Below are 26,277 nucleotides of genomic sequence, written 5' to 3' on the forward strand. Positions count from 1 at the left end.
CGTTTATGTATCTCACATGATTCGATACGCAAGAGTTTGTTCTGCATTTGATCAGTGTTCAAATCGAGGCAGGCTATTGACAAACAAGTTGATGTTACAGACTAAGGCTTTCAATAGTCTCCTTTAAAGTCAACATTTTGCAACTTCTATGTATGGTCGTTATAACGATTTAGTTTGCCAATACAGCCTGTCTTTGGGTCAAATGCGGTCAGACGTGTTTCATACCAATTGGTAGGCCGTTCTTTACAACCCGATTTTGACTACGGATTACATCGTTTACTTGATCAAGATATAGGCTAGGGCTCACGGCGGGTGTAACCGGTCGACAGGGGATGCGTACTCCTCCCATCTGATCATCCTCGTGTAGTGACATAAAAGAAGAGGAGCGGATCGAGGGGCAGATTTTAATCAGATTGCTTGCTCCTCCTAGGCACCTGGTCCTACTACCTCTGGTAGTTTGCCCAACTCTTAATTTTGTATCCCTTATAGGAGCTGTGAGATTGATCACTGTTGTTTACCTTTGCCTTTTCATGAAGCATAACATTACGAAGACGAAGAAAAAACGTAAAATCTTCGATTACCTATTGGTATCATGTAAAAAATAAATTAACATTTCATTATCTCGTAATTGCGGGATTTGTTCTCGTATAATCATCTCCTAATTACGCGAATAATGAATTTATTTCTTTTTACACGATACCAATAGGCTTTCGAAGATTCTTTTTTAAATACATATTTTCTTTATCTTCTTGATAATCAGACTAAATACATATGTTTACTTAAACAAAGGTTAGATTAAAACAACTACAAGTAAGGTGCTGCACTGATAGATGGAAGTTCATGCACACATGTAACATATTATTATCTATAACTAGACAGTTTTTAATTGTTCTCCACTGCTAGAGTGAATTTACGATATATTTCAATTTTTAAAAAATCCAACCCAAATACCCGAAAAGACACACAAGTCAACCGTCACAAGCTCATGTGGGGTGGTTTTTTAAGCCATGGGTTGTAGAACTTTACCGAAGGTAGTATCAGCCATCAAGCTGCAACACCTTTTCTTTTGCATTGTATGAATAAAAGGCCCAAGCCCAGGAGATAATAGACAAAGCAAAAGCTTGTAATATTTTCCACAAAACTGACTAAGTCCAACAACTTGTGATTTTCTCAAAAATCGAAGAAAATAAAAATCCTTGCCAAATGCATATTTTTAATACCCATACAAATACTCTCTAAAACAAGGTCTCCATTTGAAAACTGTGGGGAGGAGTTTGACAAACAAATCATGTACACTCTATAACATTAATTTTCAAATAAAGGGGCAAAACTCCGCAAGAGAGGTCGAAATGAAACAAAATTGCAACATGAAAGAAGCTGCACAGCGAGTTTCAGCTTGATACGAGACAGAAAAAACGAAAACAGAAAGTCCCAAACGGACAGAGTACAGACATGGCTGTACCATAAAACGTCTTGTCAAAAGACGAGCGCATTACAGAGAAACATTTAATAAATGTAAATAATTCAGGATAAGCCCTGTGTTATGTTGTTTTAAATTGGGTGTTGATGAATACACATTTACCATGCGTTACCGGTACAGTCGGAAAATGATGTAATTAAGATTTCGGGTGTCTTGGCAGAGATAGCAGCCTTGACTAGGAATGGATCAGAGCGGAGTGTACAGGCACCGTCGTGTTCATTGGCAGAGTGTTATGTGCGAGGTGTTGGGAAGCCGAATTATCTTCAGCTCTAATTACAAAACTAACTGATTCAATACAAGGATCTATCTTATATCTAACATCTACACGAGTCTGAATAATTCACAATTTCATACAACAAAGTCAAATAGAAATGTAACCATTGACAAATTAGTGAAATACACTTAGTTGTGAAAGTTAGTTTGCTAAAGGAATTAGTCTTTCACATTGGAACTACAACGCATACGGCAAGATGTCAAATGGGAAGACAAGGTGACTTTCAATGCGTGTCTCACGGAAAATTAAAAGGGTCAACGATCATGCTTACGAAATCAAAATGTATACCCAGTATTTAAATACCATATATGAAATTTGAACCATCTTTAGCAATTCGCCCACGTCTATCAAATAGAGTCTAATCTGCATCTCCGTAAAATCGGTCGTTGACAGACAAGCCTCATGAATTACTGAATATCTACACACCTCAATTCATTTTCACTACCTAAAATTACCCATTTAAAATTGATACACAAAAACATTTGATTTAAATTGGACGGGTTCAAAGTCCTTTAAGAACTTTCCGATGAGTCGCAAATATTCACGCGAGTTGAAAAGAGCCGATTTTGCTTTCAGACCATAGACCATGAAACCAGAGCTTCTAAATTTTCTTTTGACAGTCATTGGGTCAATTTACAGTCGAATTGAAATAAAGAATGCTTGATCATCAATTGTTATTACAACAGAATGTAGTTCTGTTCTCTTACTTTGACACACATTGTCAGTCTTAGAAATATATTGTCAGCTGACAGACAACTACATATTGATCACCACAGTTCCAAGCTATCCGTATTTTAAAAATACAGAAGACTTCTGGAATAGCAAAGTATCACCATCTCTAGAGCACTCGCAACCATTTGATAGGAATCTTTATAAATCAAATAAAACACAAACATATAATCTTTGTAAATATATAATTATATTTTAAGTTTGTGGTTATGTACAACATTTGTATACAATATGTAGAGGTACAAAACACATTTTAAAACCATGTATATGAATAAACTATTAACGAGGAATACATTGATTCTACACATCCGCCAAGTTACATGAACCTATCTTAACAATCCGCCTTCCCGAATAACTAACGGCTCAGAAATCCACCCTACAAACACATCCTTGGTACTCTTGGTTGCATATTTAAACATTCACAAGCATGGGAAAAAAGATGTTGCACAAATATTATCTCCTACCGGACATTCTAAATAACTGCAGTTGTAAAAGTTTACCAAGGCATGAAGACACTATGCTTGTTAAGGAAAACCCTATACAGACTTCAATATTTTTTGTTCATCATAATATATTGCACTGTTACAGTTCTGTCGGGGCTCCCCCTTTTTTAGTAGTCATATTCTTGTTCTAAAGAAATATACTAGGGATATAAACATACTATTTGAAAGATGGAACAGAATTTGTGTAGATAAAATGAAGCAGCTCTATATTCAATTCTGTTATCAAACTAGAACATTTAATTAGCAGTAATCAAGCGACCAAACTAATTTTGCATCCCGTTTTATCTGTCATCAGCATTAACTTTATATGTATACAGATTGCACTACACCCACCAAAGCCTGAAATTTCCACAAAGAAAAAAAAATGAACAAAGATTTGGTATCTATTCTAAGTTCACTTAAACATTGCGAAAAGAGGGGTCATTGGATACGACGCTCACCTGAATCAACTTAGCTTAACATAGAGATCAATTTGATTACACACTGCATATAAATTACAGCTTGAAATTAACAGTTATTAACCCCTTATAGTAGTCACCGGTAGAATAAAGGATATGTACAACCTCAAAATTATCTTGCTTTCACAATTTGAACAATCATGTTTTTGTCAGGTGTTCTTTAAAATTTATGTAAACTTTGCCCCATTCTATCCTTTTTTTGGGGTGTGTGTAAATGCGAGTGACTTTACAGAAGAAAGTGAAAAATTAAAATGGACACACAGACAGACGACAAACTTCAATTAGAAAAACTAATGCGAGCTAAAACTTCTTCTAGTTGAATCAATTAGTCACAGAGTTCCAGGTGAGCAATATTAAGGTAGAATTTTCAAATTATGACAAAATACTGGATAGTCAACAATCAAAAGCAATAACTTCAAATTACGAATCTACTTTCTTCTATCAATCAAGTATAAAGAGCAATCTTTCTGATCTTGACTACAGGTCTATCAGGAGAATCATTTCCAGAGACGAAATCAAAATGGCTTCAAAAAGCCAAATGCATGAAACACTGGAAATAACAGTTCCACAGACAATATATAGCAAGACCTACATGTTTGGGTTCATTAGGCTTTATAAAGGTGTCAGAGCACATGTAAAAGAATTCAAACAAAGTTAACATCAACTTGGCAATAAAAAGCAGCATTTGGGTCATGGATACAATAAGGGTCAAAATTTTCAAGAAAGTTTACTTCAAAATATCAGATCTCTATCAGCGGAGATTCATTCTCTCATAGACATACTCACAATTTTTGCACTTGGATTCATTCCTAGAACCTTTTTAAAACAGTACTGTTTCTGTCGTGAATGATTAGCATTTAAGGTGTCTATCAAGTTGGTAGAATCACTCGTCTTATGACAAAAAAGACAAACCTTGCTATTGTCAAAATTCTGTACCATATTACATAAAGCAACATAATGTCTCCTTAGTTTGATGCTCGTGGGCACCGACCTTTTGCCCTTACAGCACATTTAACATATCACCAACATATAAGGCAAGGTGTGTATAATATACATCAAATATATATATATATATACGATGGAAAAAAATATCACAGAAAAAATGCCAGCTCAACAACAGGCAAAAACAACAAATGAACAAGTTTACATACTCCTAGCCTTACTAGTGCTATCTGCAATGACTTCAGCATACTCAAATTCTTTTTAAATCAAATTAACATGATAAAAGAAACATTTTTTCAAGCAAGACTTTACAATTAACTGAGATTTGAAGCTTTAAGCAAAATTCATCATGAGAATCTAAAATAAAAAAACCCTGATAATTAGCACAAATCAGAACTAGGAATACACACAAATCATGAAAAAAAAAATTCATTAGACTAGGTCTAAAATATCATTGAGACGTCATTTAGTGAAAAAATTATGATCTGATAAAAGTATTAAAAATCTTTTACCCCCTTCATATACCACAGAAGAGCAATTCATTAAGTTTGAAAAATGAAAACCTAATAAATAAGATTACATGTGTACTTAAAAATCACATGATGGTAAACATGATTCTTTTTCTGCCAATAGGAAATGTTGAACAGTTAGGTGAACAAAAGGAGTAATAACAAATAGCTAAGTCATTTGCTACGAACACCGCTACCCAAGGTTAAACCCGCTAGAATGTCCCACAGAATATGAACCAACTGACTGACCTTTTAAAACACCCAAATGAAGGAGAATGGAAATTGACGAGAATGGAAAATGACGAGGGTTCATGACACGAGTGAACTGCGTAGCCATAGTGACCAGGGACTTGAATTGGGACTTTCATCAAAGTAGACAAGGAATGGTGAAACAAATGGAGATATTATTTTGACTGTAGATGTTTAAAAAGCTAGGTATGGGTTTATAAACCAGATACATATGATTTCTATATAGTTATATATTACTTTGGAACACAAAATATATGATCATTCAAAATATGCAATTTTGTTTTTCTAGTCTAATAATGAATGCAAATTAATTTCATAAAATGTCTACTCAAATGCACACTATTGTGCAATATGATTTATTGTGTCATTGTTAATTTAATTGTTGAACATCTGTGAAACATGTGACAGCTTCACGGATAGTAAACAACAGCATGTTACTGATTAATATCCATCCAGCTAGTAAGTACATTTCTTTGTGAGTCAAATCTCATGATAATTATGATTCCTTTGCCTCAAAAATATGACCATGCAACAAATTTCGACAAACTTCAACCTACAAAATGCTCCGTTCAATTATTACTATCTTCTCTTTTTAAAAAAGCATTTTTGGGTCGTAAAATTAACTTGGGAAAGAAAATCAAAAATGGAAAAAAGTCTTCTATTAATATATGTATTCAATAATTCAGCACTTTTATGTATTCAAATAAAATAACAATACCCTGAATATAATTTGCAACATTTAGAATGGAAACATACATACACAAACAAACATAGTAACACTGAACATGAAAAAGGATAGGTTTTCAAACAAATGGATGATAAATTTATACAAGACATCACAATAGATAAACTGGAATCCTGGTTTTTTGGTGTATACTAATTTGTTAACTGCTAAGCCCACTGTCGCTATAAGTCAGCTGTCTGATGCCTTTTCATGTGAAGAGCAAGATGGTCCGATCGAGAAAAGCATCGCTCACATACTTTGCACCGGAACGGCTTAGCTCCTGTGTGTTTGCGATAGTGTCTAGTCAGTTCATCAGATCTAGCGAAGCGCCATTCACACCCTTCCCATGAGCACTTGTATGGCTTTTCTCCTAGACAACAGACAAAACAAAACATCGATAGATATATGTGCCAGATTAACAAATCATTTTGGATAGACCACTAAAGTAAAAATAATCTTAATTTGTAATTGACACAGTGCATTATAGCTTCTTATCAAAGTCTAGGTTAATAGCTCTGAATAAAAAAAATGATTATTTCTTGATTCTCTCTGGCTTTCCTGAAAGACTGCGAAAGAAGAAAAAAAATCTCTTCTTTGTTGGTTTGTTATATAATTGCCATTTTTACAATATATTATACAACCTTATGTCAAAGTAATTTACTTCATCTCAAAAACACTGAACTGTTGAAATATTGATTTTGACATTGATGTCACGTCATTACTATTTCTCATATGACACTAATGAAACTTTGGTTTTGTTAATTGCCTACTACATTTCAGGTTCTGTTTACATTATTCAAAATAACATGTAAAATCGGAGTTAAGTAAGCATTGGTATTAAAGATCATGAGCAGGTACCACTTTTCAAAAATCTTTTGAGGGGGTATTACCATTCAAAATTGTCATTTATGTGTAATAAAATGGTGAAGTTGAACATTTAAAACTTTGCCTATGTAGAAAATAATTGCAATTTTAGCATAAACTTATTAAGATAAATATGACCCCCCTCCCCCAAGATTTGCCATCCATTGATCTGTAGATTTTCGGCTTTACACCTTAATCCACTGACCTCAACCATACAGGTGATGACCTTTAATCCACTGACCTAAACCATACAGGTGATGACCTTTAATCCACTGACCTAAACCATACAGGTGACGACCTTTAATCCACTGACCTAAACCATACAGGTGACGACCTTTAATCCACTGACCTAAACCATACAGGTGACGACCTTTAATCCACTGACCTAAACTATACAGGTGACGACCTTTAAGGACACTTGACACACAAAAAAATGATGCATGGTTGATATATATTTTGCAGATTACATTAGTATAGTGTTGTAATTTACTCATATGAAATTCGAAAGAAAAAAAAAAAGGCACTTGTAAAGTTTTTATGATGTTCAAAAGTTGAAATAAGTTACCCCTCCCTATAAAACTCTATATAAATTGTCCTCAATGTTTTGGATGGGAATAAATTACACTCCACACAATAAATTGTATTCATTTTACAATACAAAAACATAAATTTACTTTTCATTCTCACCGTTTTTGAAAATAATTTGTTAGTTTGTAGCAAGTGTCGTTAAATTGAAAATGAATGTAAAATTGATTTCATTCCACATTAATGGCGTACTTTTGTTTGATAAATTGCTATTCCTCCTTAAATGATAGACCCTACACATCAAACTTTACCTGTATGTGTACGAAGATGAGCTTTGAGATGAGAACTTTTTGTGTACACCTTTTTACAACCATTGTATGGACACTTGTGATTTCTACGCCTCATGTCCGGACTGACATCGGTTCGGATTTTCTGTCCATTCATAGGCACTGGTGGTCGCTGCTGGATGGGCTGGGCGGTGTAGGGACGCATGCGACCGTTTTGGGATGTGGATACATACGAATATGGCTGTCTTCTCATGAGATCAGCAGATGGCACACGGACAGCCACTGTCGTGGTACGACCTGGTTGTGCTACAAGTCTTAATGCAAATGGGTCATTTGATTTGGGCATGATGGGGGATAGTGGGGGGTCGCTGTTGTTACTATCCCATGAGACACCTGAGGACTGCGAATTAAAACTACTCAAACTGAGTGTATCACAAGATGTCCTATCATTGAGGTCCAAGTAAGCTAGCTGTTCTAGTCTTTCCTCTGCTTCATTTTCAGTCTCATTCCCATCCTCCTCATCATCTTCCTCATCATCGTCATAAAACTCATCACATGTTTCATGAACAATACTACCATCATCAAAGTCATCAGGCTCATCCTTGATATCAAATTTGATGGCTTCGGGAGACAGTCTACCCACAGATGGCTGTCCATTTTCCCAACACCTGTCCATGTCCACTGTCTCCGGATTCAGTTTCTTGAATGATGTTAGTTTGGGTTCACTTTTTAGGTACCTCTCCATCTCCAGACAGTTCTAAAAATACAAAAATGCACACAATGTTGTAGATGTACAAAGATATCAAACACATCTCATTATCACTGCATACTTATATCACGCCAGTTAGAAGATAATGATTACGTTTTTGTGATGTTAGTAAGTTTTGTATACTGCACATTTCATGATGAACTTTAAAAGTGAACTGTAACATGAAGTGTTTGCCTCATTATGCTGATCTGGCTTAAAATTTAGGGTAGACAATATACTGCCGCACCAATGGCCTGCTTAAGAAGCACAATGTATCAAGAGCAAATTTTCCAGCCAGTCTTTATCTCAATATTTTGTCTATGAAAATCCATACTGCAAACACACATAAATCAAGTATTGGCATGCAAATGGTGAAAGAGTCAATACGCTGGCCAGACCAACACAGTGACAACTGGAATGTCATGTCCTTAAGGCACAGTTGAGCAATACAGTAATATTGAACCACTGATTCAAGGTCACATCATTAATTTACTCGTTACAAAAACTCCCCAAAACTTCAGTCTAAATTAACAGTTTTTGATGAGCATACATGCATGTTCTGTGTTTTTTTTAATGTTACCTAACATGTACATGTATATACAGTGCATACACACAAACATCTGTTTGGAATATTTTCACATGAAAACAATAACAGAAGAAACATCGATTCATCTACATACACTGGGTAATCTTTTAACAATTAAATGGGGCTAAGCACATTCCAGAAACTTGTAGCATTTAAGATCTGGTAGCAAGTTGCCAACTGGCACTGCAACCATCAGCTCTGCTTGAGTAGACACAAGATATTTATAGTAAAACAGTTCATTGCTAACATTTTTTTCTAGGGCAAATTTTTTTCAGGTAACATGACCATATGTAATATCACAGTTTATGACAGTGAGTTATTAGAACTGTACCCCTGTTAAAAATATGATCCAATTCTGTGTGCCATCGCATGACCTAATTGTTGCATCTTGGCATTCTTAGCAATGCAAAGAATGTCCCCGAAGAACCGCAAATAATGCAGAATTCTACAGGAAAATGAGGCCTTTGATTACCTTGTCAAATTACCTGTTTTCTGCCAGTTGCAATGCAATGTGCATCAGTAATGAGTCAGTTAGTTCAAAAAGCATGCAACTGTATAATCAAGGACAACATGAAAGAATCTTAAGTGTAACTCAAAGAGCAGCATTCTGTGTAGCAGCTGTGTGCCTCATTATAATCACAGGAAACACAAAAATTCTGAGCTGTAGAATCATACTCAGATCCGTACTGTAGTCTGTGGACGACATCTCCATCCAACTTGGCAATTTGCAAACTTTTAGCTTTCTCAATTTCTCATCCTTGAAATAATATATGTATACAAAAAAGATTCATCATTGCTTGGATTTAATTTCCTGTGGAAAGAGACACAAGAGTCTAATGAAGTATTGAGAAAACCAAACACATGATTCTTTACCACTTAATTGCTACTGCAAATGAAAAAATAATGCAGCGCAATAACGCTGTCAACAATTATGTCAGAGAGAACGGATCAATCAAGATTCAGAGATTTAGGTTTTCCCTCAGGTATTCAGGTAATCTAGGCAAGTTTCTCACAAACAAAATTACTCAAATTTTTTTCTCAGGTGAGTCAGGAATTATGACTGAATATCTTCACCAAATCATTATAATAGTTATTTCTTAATTGTTACAAAATCAACCATGCATAACAAGAACATAACCAATCCTTTCAAGTTACAATGGTGATGAATGCTCACTCTAAACTATTCTCCCTCTTCATTCAAAGCATAATACAGACACAAACTCAGGCGATGGACTACCTTACTCAACATGTTTACCGATATGAACATTCCATTGTGCAAATGGTCGATTCAAAACCATTTCTTTTCCCATACTTTCTTCATTTTATCCCCCATTCATTTCATTATGATACAAGCTCTGTCCCTACCCCGGTGGTAACTGTGCAATTTCTTTTCAAAATATTTGAATCAGTTCACCTGGGAGCAAAATTAATCCATCTTACCACATTTTTTCACCTCAAAAGATGGACACAATTAAAAACAACAATGTTGTAACTGTTTATCATTCTACATTATCTCATGCCATTCAATTACCAAACGTCTCTTGCCTACAGCCTAGATCAAACAGACAAAAGAACAGTTTCATTCCAGAACCGGCTGATTTACTTCTTGTAACATGGGTAATGGCTTGGTCACAGCAGTCTGTGAACTTGACCTAATTCTACCTGTAAAGGCTACCTATACAGGTGTTCTAAAACACCTTAATTTCACTTTATCTACAAGAATGAAAATGATAAAATTATGGCAGGCGATTCCTTGTGGTGATAAACATGCAAGTTTGTATAAATATTTCTGATAATTATTAAAATTGACAACGAAAACATTGTTTAAATTGACATATGTACTGATTTTCAATTCTGATACCAAACAACCTTTTGCTTTGTCAATCACAGTGTGAGAAATTTAAATCTCATGAATGAAGGAATTTCTGTATTAAATACCTTTTTGATAGTCTTATGTGAAGTGAGCCATGCTTCAAGTAGATTTGACAAATATGCGATAAAAAAGCAATTTACCCATTCAAATCTCGAACTCTCTTCAGGTCAGCTATTGCAAACTTTACACACCTTTTTCTAACTCCTAAACTCTTAATTTCAAGTAAAGAAGGAAAACAGCTGCACTCGGTATAACATATGAAACTTGCATAAACAGAAAAAAATATTTCTATTGGTTAATTTAGTCTTATCAACATGATATCGGTGAATTACATTTTGTGCATTTTCAATCAGTCTCCCACAGGTTTGTTTTTTTATTTATTATTTTGCATGCAGAAATTCCTATCTGGATCTTACCAACACAATTCTTTAATTACAAGAACATCCACTCACTTCTGAGCTAACATTACATTAAAATGAATATGTCTTTGCTTATACCATATGACATACTTTTTGCACATGCATATCAAACACTATGAAGAATTAACTTTTTCTCTCTTTCTCTATATAAGCATCTTTTTATTTCTCAACATCTTGATCTTTTACCAATGCATTTACTTACTCTTTTATTTACTGAATGTATTTTAAAGACAATGTACATCAGTTTCATTGTAACATTACTATGCAGAGAGAAAAAATGGCCAAGGAATTTATTTTGCTTGTCTCAAGGTCGATTTGATTCCATCACATTCCGATATGCTGTGGTCATGCAGACAAGAAATAACATTTGCTCTGACCTGAAGTAACTGTTGGATATTTTAAGATTAATATCTGTTAAGCAGCAGGGGGAGAGAACTACCTCTGTGTATCCCACTAATTGAAACATAAACAGCACAGCTCTTCCACAATGATTAAACCCCTTTTAATTTCGCTCCATTACTCTACCTAAAGGAATGTGTCCCATTGTAGGGCCTATCATTGATATCAAATCAAATGGGTCAAGCTGGCTCTATTAGCAATTCCATCTTAATGGATCCCTGGCCTAATTAAAAGCACTCGGTTGGTATGAAGACAATATTAGCTAGAAACCAGCTGTACAGTCTTTGGATTCAGCAATCTGCATTTTTTCAATCTTCACAACACATGTTGTTTCTGTATTTTGACTCATAAAACTATATCTCACATACTTTATTGAATGAAGTTCAGTTTTACATTGTATTTGTACAAATCATTGACCCAGAATTGAACTTTCACATTTGAATCGATATTCAAGGTATATATATATACAGTCAAGCTAACACCAAATCATGCTTTGTAAATATACTTTGGCTCGTCTTGATGTGCATTTCATCTGACCTGCAGACACTTTAGTATGTTCCTACATGGTTTTCTACACCTTTCTACAAATACTAGGTGTGAACAAACACAGCACTGTAAATCATATATACCTGAACCACTCCAATGACAATGGAATGTGCATTCTACTCTTTTATGCAGAAACTATTTATCACACAGAATTAAACCTACTGACTCAAAGCCTAGCTAGCTGTGTTGAATTCTAATAAAGGGATCCTTTCTTTCACTGGTTATAACTTAATAAATGCCCCCAGAGCTTAAAACCTTTAAAATCTTCCAAACCCAAAGCAAAGGTATTGAAGTACCCCTTGTCCTTGTGAACACAGTGAAATAGACCCACAACATAATTTTTCTCTCTTTAAATAGAAAGTTGCGAGAGTCTCATCAAATGATATAAGTACATTTTAAAAGATATAAAAAAGTAAATACAATCTCATTTGATACACTTTCTATTATGTAAGACGGTCATTTTGCTGTCAAGACTATTCACTAATTAGCCCTGATTAATGTAGAATTACTGCTACTGGTCATCCTTTGGAAAGAGACCGATGTATCATATTTCTACACTAATGAATGCGTTTTGTTTGAGCGTTACCAGCAATGGCATTGTCTGGCATTCACAACCTACCCAAAGGACACGGTAGTTGAAGAGTTTACAATGTCATCATTGTCAATTATGTTGGATCTAGTGTCCACAGGCTTGTCAACAGGCTATTATCTTTCCAACAGAAATCTTATCTCCTGCTGATTACTTACATGCTCTTCAATGGGTAGACCCCACTCATTCTTCAAACACGGTACAAAGACCCACAAACCCAGAAATGATCAAATTTCATAGGAAACACATTGAAAGCCATTTAAAGCATGTCTCCAATCACAGGAAATACTAGGTGAATAGCTCTCCTCGTGATAGATTTTGTAGGAAAATATTTAATACTGCTTCATCTTTGTTTCACCATACTGTAAAGTATATAACAGCTGGCTATGAAAGTGTCCTCATCTGACCTGCAGTGTATTCAGTAAACATTTCCTGTCCTAGCCTTCATATCCATCACAAAATATACATCACACTATATAAGACTCTTATTTATTTCTGTATTAAAATCATATTTGAAAGGCTGTGGACATTTCAATCCTGTGGACTGATATCTGAAGCGTATTGTAATAAACATCTTTCACACATCATGAATTGCAAGTTTTTGTTACAAGCATATTAAATTCATAACAATTAACAGCCTGATATGACTTCCATCTATTTTGGTTTCCTTGATTTTTTCACAATCCCTCAATTTCAATGTCAGTTTACAAACCATACCAACTATAGGGTTAATAAATACTCCATATTAGGAACCAATATCCCAAGAAATGAGTGTATGTTTACAAACAGCAATGTAATGAAAACACAAACAACCAATGAAGGTCTGTGTTTCAGTTTTTATACTGCAATACAATTTTTTTCTTTATTGCAATATACTGATATACCATATATTGCACCATCCCTAATAAATCATTAGATGTAATGTAGACAAGAGCACAAAGGTGAATTAAGACCTAAAAGTGCTGCACAACCCAATACACAAGAGTAAATACTGCAGAGCTTTCTGAAAATGCTAAAAGCCAAACTGTCTCACTGATGATGATTGCAATTAATGCACTCCACTTACTACTGCACTATGGGCTCATAACATGTGACTAAAGTTTATTGTCAATATGCCTCCAAAGTCTATGTTTTTAACCAATCATCACAGACATCAGAATTCAAATAAAATTAAAGAACCAAAAATTGCCAAATTCTAAATCTATCTGTTCAGATGTTGTACATAACACTTCATCTCCCACCAAATTTAATTTGCATGAAAATAATTTTATTTACTTAAGTCCATAAAGTTGACATAAAACAGATTAGACTCGGACATAAATCAATCACAATTCAATCTACCCTAGCAATAAAAGCTCTGTGGGCCTCCACATAGCGGCAGTCACTAAAGCTAATTCTCAAGTTGACCTATCTAGGAATTAATCCACTGCCACTTGCTTATAATATCACAATATCTTTCAAAAGCTGAACACTCAAAGACATAGTTTAGATACCTGGCATTCCTTCCTGACCTACATTATGTGTAACATCTTGGGAAATCTTGCATCCTACAACTTTAACCCTACTATAATGGCAAAAACACACATCACAACCGCATCCATATTGTATAAATATTTGATGGCAGTGGAAGAGGAAGAGATCCCAAGTAACTATTGGCAAGTCTTAATCTGTGGCAGATAGCATTGCCTTTCTGACATCATTCTAAAAGCTAATTTACCCTGTCTTTTGATAGCTTTGTAATCTTTTATTGTAAATTGTAAAGGGATGTATAACTGCACAACAGGATGTCATTTATACTTATACATTCAAAACCTGTACTATGTCCTATTGACCAATGACACAGAGCTTATCCTTTAGTTGTTTCCTTGTAGACATCCTCATAAGGCATTCATCTTTAATTCACAGCTACTTCTAAGTCCTGATGTGGGAACCACTTCCCGGTACGAGGGTAAATCTTACACAGTGCATGTCGGAAAGCTGAAATCCTCCTCCAGGGGGACTTTCACTTAGCTAAACCTGAAGATCCTTCATACCAAGTACTGACACATCATACATGTATTGAAAATTGTTGAATGCCCCTAAAATGGGCTACACATTAATACAAATATCTGCATGCTATGAATTATATGTTCTGTCAAATCTAAGACGTACATAGTTATAGACTTATAGTCACCTTTCCTTTGCCAAATGTAAAAGTCATAGGTCTTTTGGATATTACTTTGAATATGAAGGTCCAGTGTCAAGGTGTATTACATGATAAAGAACCTTCACAGCAAGTGTCATGCATATAGGTCAAAATTTGTGGCACTTCACCTATGACAGGTGATGTTTCTGAAGGAGTGAAACATTCTCAAATGGGACACATCATTAAGCAACATACCATCACAACACAATTTCACAAATAAAATGTTTTCTAAAGAGTTAAATTGACATGATATCTTCTGTCAGCTGAATGTACATTTGCATGAATTAAAAAAAAAATGCACTAAAATATGATTGCTTTTTGTGCCAGACATTTTCAATTCAACATTTAATAGTTAGCATCTTTACTACTGCAATCCAATATTCTATTTCTGGATTACTAACATCAGGTAACAAAGATAAAAAAAAAAACCAACCCACTAATGTCCCTCTTTAACGTGAGGGTGATAAACTCTATTAGACCTAAGCAGGGACAGAAGATGAAGGATCTGAAGGTAGAAGGAGACAGAAGATGAAGGATCTGTAGTTAGGGGCTGACAGAAGATGAAGGAGCTAAAGTTAGGGGCAGACAAAAGATGAAGGATCTGAAGTTAGGGGCAGACAGAAGATGGAGGATCTGAAGTTAGGGGCTGACAGAAGATGAAGGAGCTGAAGTTAGGGGCAGACAAAAGATGAAGGATCTGAAGTTAAGGGCTGACAGAAGATGAAGGATCTGAAGTTAGGGGCTGACAGAAGATGAAGGATCTGAAGTTTGGGGGAGACAAAAGATGAATGAGCTGAAGTTAGGGGCTGACAGAGGATGAAGAAGCTGAAGTTAGGGGGGGGGGAGTTGCAAGCTGATTAGACTGGGGTCTGGATTCTAGAGATTTTGTAGGGTAGGAACTAAGTCTTCTAAGAAGGATTGAAACGATTCACCGAAATATCGATACTGTTCAATATAAAAGCTCGATTTGATTTCCCGATTCGTTGCCTCAATTTTTGGTTTGATACGTTTCTGCAAGATCTATCAGGCTTGAACTGTAGTTATTAATTTTGTATGTACGAGGGACAAAATGGTGTCCGATAATGGTCAGACTGTTGTTATAGCCTCAAGTCTGACAAAAACAATAATGAACTTAATCAGTTTAAACTACAGAGCCTACAGACAGTTTCGAGAAATTTTGCTTTAAAATTGAGACTGAATCTTCATAATTAAAAGTTTTTATTATTGGTTTCTTCTGTAAAATGTATTGTATTGAAAATATTGAATTGTGGCGTAAGTATTGCAATATGTACTATGTCAATAAGGAAGCGTATCGTTTCAGCCCTACTTCTAAGTGGACCTTTTTCCTATTCCTTAATTGTCATCATTATCAATGAAAATGATGAATATTTTCAGGCTAAATGTGGAGTTACAACCAGAAGCTCTTGTCTTGCAAGTGAAGAAGCAAAGCCTTTTAATCACACTCATAATACATTTATACACATTTTATTTAAGCATGTTTTAGTACATAGTTTTGATTGTGAAAAATCAGTCAGTGGTGAACTGAAGATGGGTGAAGAAAATATTCTATTCTTTCTTTCCTTCATTTTTTATTATTGATGTAATGTACACACAGAAAAAAATACCCACTATTACAGCAGTCAGACCGGCTCAAACTCCAGTTCAGTGTGTACAGCACCTGCCTGCACAGAAAGAAGGTCTGTATGCCTGGTGCGTTAAAGGAACAGGAATGATCTGACATTTGTTTGGGATGTGAGGGGGGTGGCATTCGGACTTTCTCAAATGTGTGAGGGGGGTGGCAATCGGACTGTTTCAAATGCTGGTGGCCAGGTATCTCCACCGAGCACATCTGACAGCTGGTGTTTTCAAAATAGTCCACTACTTTCATTTCCTTCGTGACCAAAATGGTAAGTCTCAAAATAATTTCGGAAATGTTTTGTACAGAATTGTGAATCATGAATTGAAAAATCTTATAAAAACATATCTAAAAATAAAATCGAATTTCTTTTCTTTTCTCTCCTCTATCATTATATAATTATTTCTTTTCAAAGAAGAGACCACGATTTATCTTGAATCAGTCACTTCTGAGAATTATAAATATCGGCATTCACTTTCAGTTTAGTTTATCTAAACAACAGGTAAAATCTTCCTGTGTAAACCCTATCTTGACATATGTACTTATACACAAATCAAAAATATTATCTTGTAGATTTGGTTCAATGTTTTGTAAAAGATTGAAAAAGTGATGAGATATAAATCTGAAGTGTTGCCCAACCAGCACTCAGGCGTGGAGACCTCCATCAAAAACGAATAAAACATTCCAAATCTAAAACTAGCTTCTATACACCTGAAGAAAAACTGTCAAAGGAAACTAGCCTATAAAACATCTAGAGGTGAAAGACTAGGCTTAGCCAACCAGTTGAGTGCTAGAGTCTCTGTCTTTTCATTAAAAAAAATATTCTAGATTTTCTGAGAGGATAACTATCATATTAATGCAACAAACATATTCCAAAAAAATTGTTTAAATGCCCACCTGATTTACAATGCAAATTCTAATTATGCTAAATCAATCAAACAGTGGCAAAAACATAATAGTTATTTTTTCTTTTTCAAATACCATTCCCCTGATTCATCTTTAGTACCTTAATTAATTTAGCACATGCCACTAATTAAGGCAAAGTTATTCAAAACATAATTCTAGTTAATAATTTTCTCATTCTAGACTGTGTCTGGCAGATTTTACTCCACCTTTCATCCCAGCTGCAAGACTGCATGTTAATTCTGTTTCTCTCTCCTTTACAGGTTATAAATTATTCTGCCTTTTTGGAAGCACTTGCCTACTTGGTAAACAAATTTAACAATCTAGGCCTTCAAAAAATTACATAACTATAGGCCCATGCTGACAAATATGCGATTATCTGTCAAATATTCCGGTCTACCCAAATCTTAAACAAATGATTGACCACAGTAAGAGGCTATAATTCTGAGTATTAGTGGGCCCCACCTTGTGGCACTAGCATAAAATACAAATGGAAATATCATTGAAGACGGCAATTGATCTGTAAAGGAACACAGGGAAATCCTTAAAGTTTTCTATTTCCCTTTCTCCATTTAAACAATTCAGAACTACTCCCTACTTATTCAAAATAATCCCTCTTAAAGATTGCATGAATGCCTTCAAAATGCACACTGAAATTAAAGTTCTTTAGGTAGTGGAGAGAATAATACTGTAATGGGAATACACATGTGATGTCCATCCAGATATCCTAGTACACCATTTATATGTTCTCTTGTGTCATAGTAATTAGGGAGTTCATAAATTGCGTTAATTTGAAATGTCTGTAAAAATCTTTTTTGTTTGGCTATCTGAACCCCCCCCCCCCCCCCCCCCACACACATTATACCTTGATTTCTATACAAAGATTTGGTAATCTTTTTTTTTGTTGATTTTTGCATACAAGAATGTTAAATTTGATATCTTATTTGCTTTAGGTAAAATGATATTTATAGGAAAAATATGTATAAATATGATCCTGAATGGTTATAGAGATAAAACATTTTCTGAATATGTTATCTCAAAAAATGCGATCACTTTAAAATGTAAAAACTAATGGTAATTGATTTAGTTCCCCCTGTACAAGTGCCAATTTACTTTTATAAGCAGCAAGGCTTTACTTTCACACAGATTACATATGTCACAATGTGGCACATAACGAGATACGAACAAGCACCGAGATGATGATGCTGCACACCCGACCAGTATTCCATGTTCAGGATGTGTATACTATAAACATTGTATGCATGAATTTTTATAATCTACATTAATGGAGACGTAAAGACATTCTCAAGGGTCTACTTCAGTTCAATCTAAGCTCATTTTTATTGAAGAACTTCCTTCTTGGGGCAAGCATTTGATAGAAACATGCAAAGTTTGATTATTTCATATTTCTTCCTTGATAAATATAAAGTGACTAAGGCTTAATGATTGTTCACTGCCTTAATATAATCAAGTAGCTTTGTAAAAACTACACATTTTATCCTTAAAATACACTTGATCAGTCTGCCTTATCTTTTACATTTAAAAAGAAAACCAGAAAAAAAGTAATCATGGTAACGAGGGTTTACACATTGTAACTGAATTGCAAGTTCTTTTGAAATATCCAGTGATAGATGTGTATATATGTGTAATCTATCAGGTCAAGTAGATATGTGTATTGCTTATTGTAACCCCCCCCCCCCCCCCAACATATTCTCTATCTAAATCTGCTGTTATGCATTTCACAATCAAATAGCATTCACATGTTTGCATATATGTGCTTATTTGAACCTCATATAGAAATAGGTATTCATTAAAATATCAATAAAATCACATATTATTCAGTTTTCTAAATTACATGTAGTAGTCCCGTCCTCAATCTACCTATGGATGTAATCTATGAACATAATTAAAGACCATAAAAGCTTTGTAATCCTAGAGTTTTACTTCTCTCTCATCTTTACAAGTCCTAAGTAATGAAATACTGACCACAAATCACATCATGAAATTTGAGAATCAGAGAACATATAATATCCATGAAACAAGAAACCTCTGGTGAATTACAGCCATATATGCTGATATGCAGCAGTAAATCAATATGGAGAAAGCCCTAGCTGTCTATTTCAAAAGTACAATCTATATCCTAAAGTCTCACGGTAATGTATAATATACTGTAATGATAAAAAAAAAAAAAAACCCTTTGCTACAGAGTTCAATAGAGAATTTCACAGAACTTTGTTTGATCTTACAGAGACGGAAACTGATTGATATAGGATAAAAACAAATTAAATTTTTCAATCTCTTCACTGTATTGTGAAGACTGCAAACTAGTTCATTATAGCAAGGTAATTAGACTACCAAATTACAAGAGAAAGGGAGGGAAGTTTTGACAGGATGGGGGTTTCTCAAGCCAATATTTGTCCTCACAGACAAAACAATATCTCACAGATTTTGTAGAGATAGTGTGTGCATTGTGCACACTGCCTATTCACACAACTATTTCAAACATCTAGGCCACTCTGTAGGTGTATCATATCAACTAAAGACTGTGAATACCATATCATGTTTTGTTTCTAAGGAATTTTTTGAAAGATACTACCAGTTCAGCTCTTGGCAATAGTGGTGATAAAAGGGCTTTCAAATGTTTATGAATATATAGACTTTGTGAACATGGGTGAATGTGAACATTTAAAAATTTGACCTCTTTCATTCATACACCAATTTCCCAGGCACTACATGGCTGGGATAAATGCCTCAGTGCATTATAATATTGTAACTTCGATCATTGCAGTGCGAAGAATACAGCCAGTTTATATGTTCTGTGGCCCGAATTCTCTATGGGAATTATCTCCATTAGCAAAAATTCTAGCATGTTCAATTTTGGAACAGAGAAAATGATTTTTCACAAAGCTTGGAAGAATTTCCTTAACCAAATTCATATTGATAGCAATAAATATTCAATACAGAGGTCTAAATTCAGAATATACAAATGTATATGTACATATTACAAATTTATTGATTCTATCCATATTTTATTGCTGACTAAGAGAGCATGTCATTCTCCCACTGAACGCTGTACTAGAACATTACCATAGTAACTCAGAAACAAGGGGAAAAAAGCCTAATATTTTTGGAACATTATGCAGATAATAACTGAAATTATGTGTACTTTTATAATGCTCATGACACTAGACGTTTGAGTCTGATCAACAGAAACCCATTCAGTCTGATAAAAGTATGACAGATACACTTCAAATGTATACATGTTGTAATAAATACAATTATTCTGAACATATATATCTACATGTGTAACTAGATATGCATTCACACATGTAGATCTTTTACAAAGAAATGCAAAATTATCTTAAAAAACAACAAAAAACCAAACCATTGTAAGTTCAAGGTAAAACAATTGTTCTTCTTTTTCATGTCTGATAAAGGCATTAATGGTAAGATTTGCTTTGCAACTATTCGCATAACAAAGGTTTTTATATTATTCATCTGCCAAAATCTACAGTAATTTCCCTGTTGCTAGCAAGTAGACCTAGGAAAAGGGTATAGATGTGTTCTTATTGTTCATGACTCCATGTTCACCTAAGAATGTAGACCATCTGTATATGTTACCTCACTGCGGCACACTATCATTTTTAACATGAATTGTGTGAAACCTTACTCAGCAAACCTTACAACAGTGTATCTTCCTCCCCAGCTGTTTATTTATATAAATAGTCCAGTAATAAGTGTCACTAAATGGAAATCATACTGCTGCTTCATACATGTACATGTTTACACCACATTTTCCCCACATGAATGATGATTAACACATTAAATTTTATTTTCCAATTCATGTGCATGTTGTTGATGGGTATTTATATACTGTTGTTTTCTTCATATATGTAACATGCTTTCATGAATGTTGAACACACATGCCTCAGTCTAGGTATGCTTTATCATGTGTTGCCCCCACAGACAATTAATTTATAAATGTGGAGATGTAATGCATCAAATGACAAAATTAAAATTGCCCTGTCTTCTTGCACTTTTCTTCCTTGTTCATGTTTGCAAAATGTATGCATTGATGTCCCTGTACAAGCACATATTACTCATGTCGTGTCTTTTTTGTCTCAATCCTGCATCAAACTGATGAAATTATGTGAAAATATGATACAACCATAAATTTATGTGAAAATCATATTTTGCCATGTGTTACTACTACACTGTAGTGAAATTGATCAACAAGTTTCTAGGAAAAAAGTAGTATATGATTATCAATATAATGCATTGCCCTTATACAAAACACAGAGAGCTAAAAGTCAGAATACGGCCATAGGGCAATTGTAAATTAAGTCATACAAATCACAGACATCTATAGCAATGCAATACAAAACACAATCAAGTGAACACTATTAGGAGACTACAATATTTGATGACAATGTTAACTGTGAACTGATGATTATATTCACAGCACAGCTCAACAGGAAACTAATTAATACCACTATCCTACAAATCATCTAGGATTGAATTGCTTTTTAAAAAACCAATCCCTGTATAACTGACATACAATTATACCCAAAGTTGATCACCAACATATTTTTTTTCTGTTAGCTTAAACCTTTCATTTGGCTAGTACAAATATTAGTCTATATATATGTGTGCGTGTGTGTCCAAAATGTAGATAATTTGAATTTTCTCAATCTAGCTGGCTTTTTTGTTTACTTTTGATTTTCACTATGTTAAGGATAATCTGGATTATAAATCTAATGTATTAAAACATACATGCATTAACTGTTTCTGACACTGCTAAAAAATTTTTTTTGTTGCAGCCAGGTGCAATAAATTGTTTAATGTCAGAAAATACTGCGGACTTGCACAACTGGACAAGTAGTGACCCTTTACACTCGCACAACACATGAAAATTACATGCATCATGGACTATTTTCATACCAGACATTCAAATTGACAGCTGAGAATTGATATGTCCGATGTATGAATGGAAACATATCATGATAGTAATATACTATCAAGTACAAGATTACTCATATTGAGTGTTCCTCGTCTGCACCAATATCATTATGTTTATATGCTCACAGCTGTAGACAGACTATCAAAATGACCCTTAAATATTTCCCCATCGGCAAACAGAGCAATGTCCCCTCAAAGCAGACAGAGCTACAATAACCAACATGCTAATAGCTAAATTATATGAAAATGTGAATGTATGCATCCCCCCATGATTTACACACACAATGCCTCCTCACCAGATGTACATCCTGTTTGCAAATCTGTCTGTTTATAAACTACAGAGTACGAAACTTAATGGTATCCTAGCAGAAAGCCTAATTATGATGTGTGTTTCTAGGTCAATTAAAAATCAATGAAAGATCATGTTATGTTTAGGATAGATAATATTTACTTGTATAAGTTTGTAATACATGATTATTTATTAATAACCATTTATATACAAACTTGTACAGGACGCTGGGGGTCACATGTGCACGCTATATAGTATCTGGAGTTAGAGAGTAAGAAACGAGTTAGCTTCTTCTCAGTCATCTCTGATGATTCATGCAAATATAAGTAGATCTAGAGCGCATTAAAGTTAGCATTTCCGCATTTTAAAAACCTAAGCCCGAGTCCGACATAATTCATTACATCTAACTGAAATACGTATTAAAAAATCAACTGACATGTATGGAATTATGACAAGTTTTAAGAGTCAGTGACGATTGAATTTCCTCTGTTCAAATGTTGCACGTCCGATTACAAATGTCAAACTATGGCGCCGGGGTACACGAGGGGTTACGCATTCAAAAGAGTTTGCAAACACTGCTACATACAAGATTTCCGACACAAAACGATGAGCAAATAGACCTATAAGCATTGCAATGTACGTGCAAGTAATAAGGTTTCATAACATACCTGTTGCCATCTGTCTTCAAGAGATGGTTGGGCAGAAAAATAGCCCGTGTCATGAACGACTTGTAACTCACGGAAAATATTCCCGCTCGGTAACACGTCCATTGTGGACTGAATGGGAATTGCTTTCAGTTGACGTCTGCAATCAAGGATTTTCTTCACACCTGGTCAAAACATGCATGCGAGTCAAAACATCAGTATATGTAGATGTGACTAGTTAAACATGTGTGAATCATGTTTTGGCCCCTTTAAATCTCGTTCACCTCAGACAAGATCTCGTACACGCTTGAATGTGTTCGTTGTAAAGAAGGAATTTATCATTGTCCAATCATATTCAAGATTACATTGGAAAGGAATGCCCGACTAAAATATCGTCCAATGAAAAGAGACTTGGTCAGAGTAAGATTAAAATCCATTGGTTAGAGATACTCCATTTAAGGAAAATATTTGTATGCAAATCTTGGCTATATTTGGATCCTATAAGAAGCCCTGTTGTCTGCTATGGTGTTATTTTGTGTATTGACAGTGAGTCAGAAGCCAGCAGGAGATATACGAAACGGAGAATTGTAAGATATTTCGACATCTATGTTATGAATAAAATTGACTCACAAAATCACATGTCTTTTATTTACGAAAAAGATAAACAAAAAATAAAAAAAAATGTCACGCACTGCATACAAATCATTCTTGTACAGTGTCACGTAATATAAATACTCGCATAATTCTGTACGCGAAGAGAATGTTTGGATAACTCACAATTATCAAAGCGTGTTTTCGTTGCAATAGTACAATGTAAATTCATACAATGTTATGCCTGACCCGAAACTCTCTCTCTCTCTCTCTCTCTCTCTCTTGTCGAATAAAAGGGGTGGGGGTACATATAAGACATATAAAGGTCTGTCGTATTTATCAATTATTTAAAACGACCGAGCTTAATTTTGGTTAACAGCTCCTCTTCTGTAACATGTACTAGCCCGAAGTACATGGACTATTTACAGTAGTACTACAGTACTAGTTTGACTTGTACCAAAGTATGACCGTCAGTGTAGCTCATTAGCAGTATGATTAGTGGGTTTAATTGTATTCATGCAATATCCAGAACCTGTGTTTTTCATCATTTTAATTTTTTTTTTTTTTTTTTTTTTATACAAAGCATTTACCATTTAACATACAGTGCGAGCTCTGAAACAGTATTCAAGAGTGACTCGGAAACAGCCGGAAGCTCAAAGCTAACTGCATTCAAGTGATTTTCCAGCAATTTTGCATGATTTTCGTCTGTAAAGTTAACTTTTCAAGGTTAACACCCGAGAAAGAAAGGGCGTGCATACATACTTGTGGTCCCCTTTGGCATCATTTCCCCCATTTATACTTATGTGAGCTCTGTTTCCAATGAAAAAAAGCAACTTTTGGCATGAGACAAGAGTGGGAAGGGGAATTTTTTTTTTTTTTTAAAATAACAGCTGAAATCCCGTAAACTTTCATAAAAGAGACCATGTTAATGCAATTTCGCACAATTTCTCTCTAATTTCCACAGTCATCTGGAGTACATATATCTATTTTAAAGTGGCGCGATTTCAAATTTAGTTAAAATGCATGCTTAGTTTTGTGAACTCCCCTTTTTACAGATAACATAGAATGCAGCACTTCTTTCTTTTATATAAATCATTATTGTTTGTTCGGACTTTGTTGTTTTACGTCCCACTCGAGAAATTTTTCACTCATACAGAGATGTTACCGGTTGTACATTGTGGGGTAAAAAACCAAAAACTTATGTACGGAGCTCCAGGCCGTACTGTGACTAGTTTTAGGCGTTCATTTTGACTTGATATGAACGTTCATTTTGACTTGTTTTAGGCGTTCATTTTGACTTGATACAGGTGTTCATTTTGACTTCATGTAGACGCTCATTTTGAGTAAATTTATACGTTCATTGAGACTTGTTTTAGGCGCTCATTGTGACTTGTTTTAGGTGTTCATTGTGACTTGTTTTAGGTGTTCATTGTGACTTGTTTTAGACATTCATTGTGACTTGTTTTAGACGTTCATTGTGATTTGTTTTAGACGTTCATTGTGATTTGTTTTAGGAATTCATTTTGACTTGTTTTAGGAGTTCATTGTGACTTGTTTTAGGTGTTCATTGTGACTTGTTTTAGGTGTTCATTGTGACTTGTTTTAGGTGTTAATTGAGACTTGTTTTAGGAGTTCATTGTGACTTGTTTTAGGTGTTCATTGTGACTTGTTTTAAGTGTTCATTGAGACTTGTTTTACGAGTTCATTGTGACTTGTTTTAGACGTTCATTGTGACTTGTTTTAGGTGTTCACTGAGACTTGTTTTAGGGGTTCATTTTGACTTGTTTTAGGAATTCATTTTGACTTGTTTTAGTTGTTCATTGTGACTTGTTTTAGGTGTTCATTGTGACTTGTTTTAGGTGTTCATTGTGATTTGTTTAAGGCGTTCATTGTGACTTGTTTTAGGTGTTCATTGTGATTTGTTTTAGACGTTCATTGTGATTTGTTTTAGGTGTTCATTGAGACTTGTTTTAGGAGTTCATTGTGACTTGTTTTAGGTGTTCATTGTGACTTGTTTAAGGCGTTCATTGTGACTTATTTTAGGTGTTCATTTTGACTTGTTTTAGGTGTTCATTGTGACTTGTTTTAGGTGTTCATTGTGACTTGTTTTAGACGTTCATTGTGACTTGTTTTAGGTGTTCATTGTGACTTGTTTTAGGAATTCATTTTGACTTGTTTTAGGTGTTCATTGTGACTTGTTTTAGGTGTTTATTTTGGCTTGATTTAGAGGATTGTTTTGACTTGATACCGCCGTTCATATTCGCTTGTTTTAAACATTCATTTTGACATGACATAAGAGTTCATTTTGACTTGTTTCACTTTTTTTTTTTACGAAAATTTATACCATAATAGTTAAAGATATGATG

The 26,277-nt window shown here is 34.6% G+C and overlaps 1 protein-coding gene across 1 annotated transcript; it reads right to left on the reverse strand.

Moving 5' to 3' along the window:
• Window positions 1–2,653: 2,653 nt before the first annotated feature.
• LOC125667604 (Krueppel-like factor 6) lies at window positions 2,654–24,595 on the reverse strand. The gene is made up of 3 exons (XM_048901196.2): window positions 23,345–24,595; window positions 7,569–8,301; window positions 2,654–6,238 (listed from the first exon to the last, which is right to left on the reverse strand). The coding sequence occupies exons 1-3, from the start codon at window positions 23,444–23,446 to the stop codon at window positions 6,051–6,053; spliced, it is 1,023 nt and encodes a 340-aa protein (XP_048757153.1). The 5' UTR covers window positions 23,447–24,595; the 3' UTR covers window positions 2,654–6,050.
• Between the last annotated feature and the right edge of the window lie 1,682 nt (window positions 24,596–26,277).

This window comes from Ostrea edulis, chromosome 2, assembly GCF_947568905.1.
Source record: "Ostrea edulis chromosome 2, xbOstEdul1.1, whole genome shotgun sequence".
NCBI classification, from domain to species: Eukaryota; Metazoa; Mollusca; class Bivalvia; order Ostreida; family Ostreidae; genus Ostrea; species Ostrea edulis.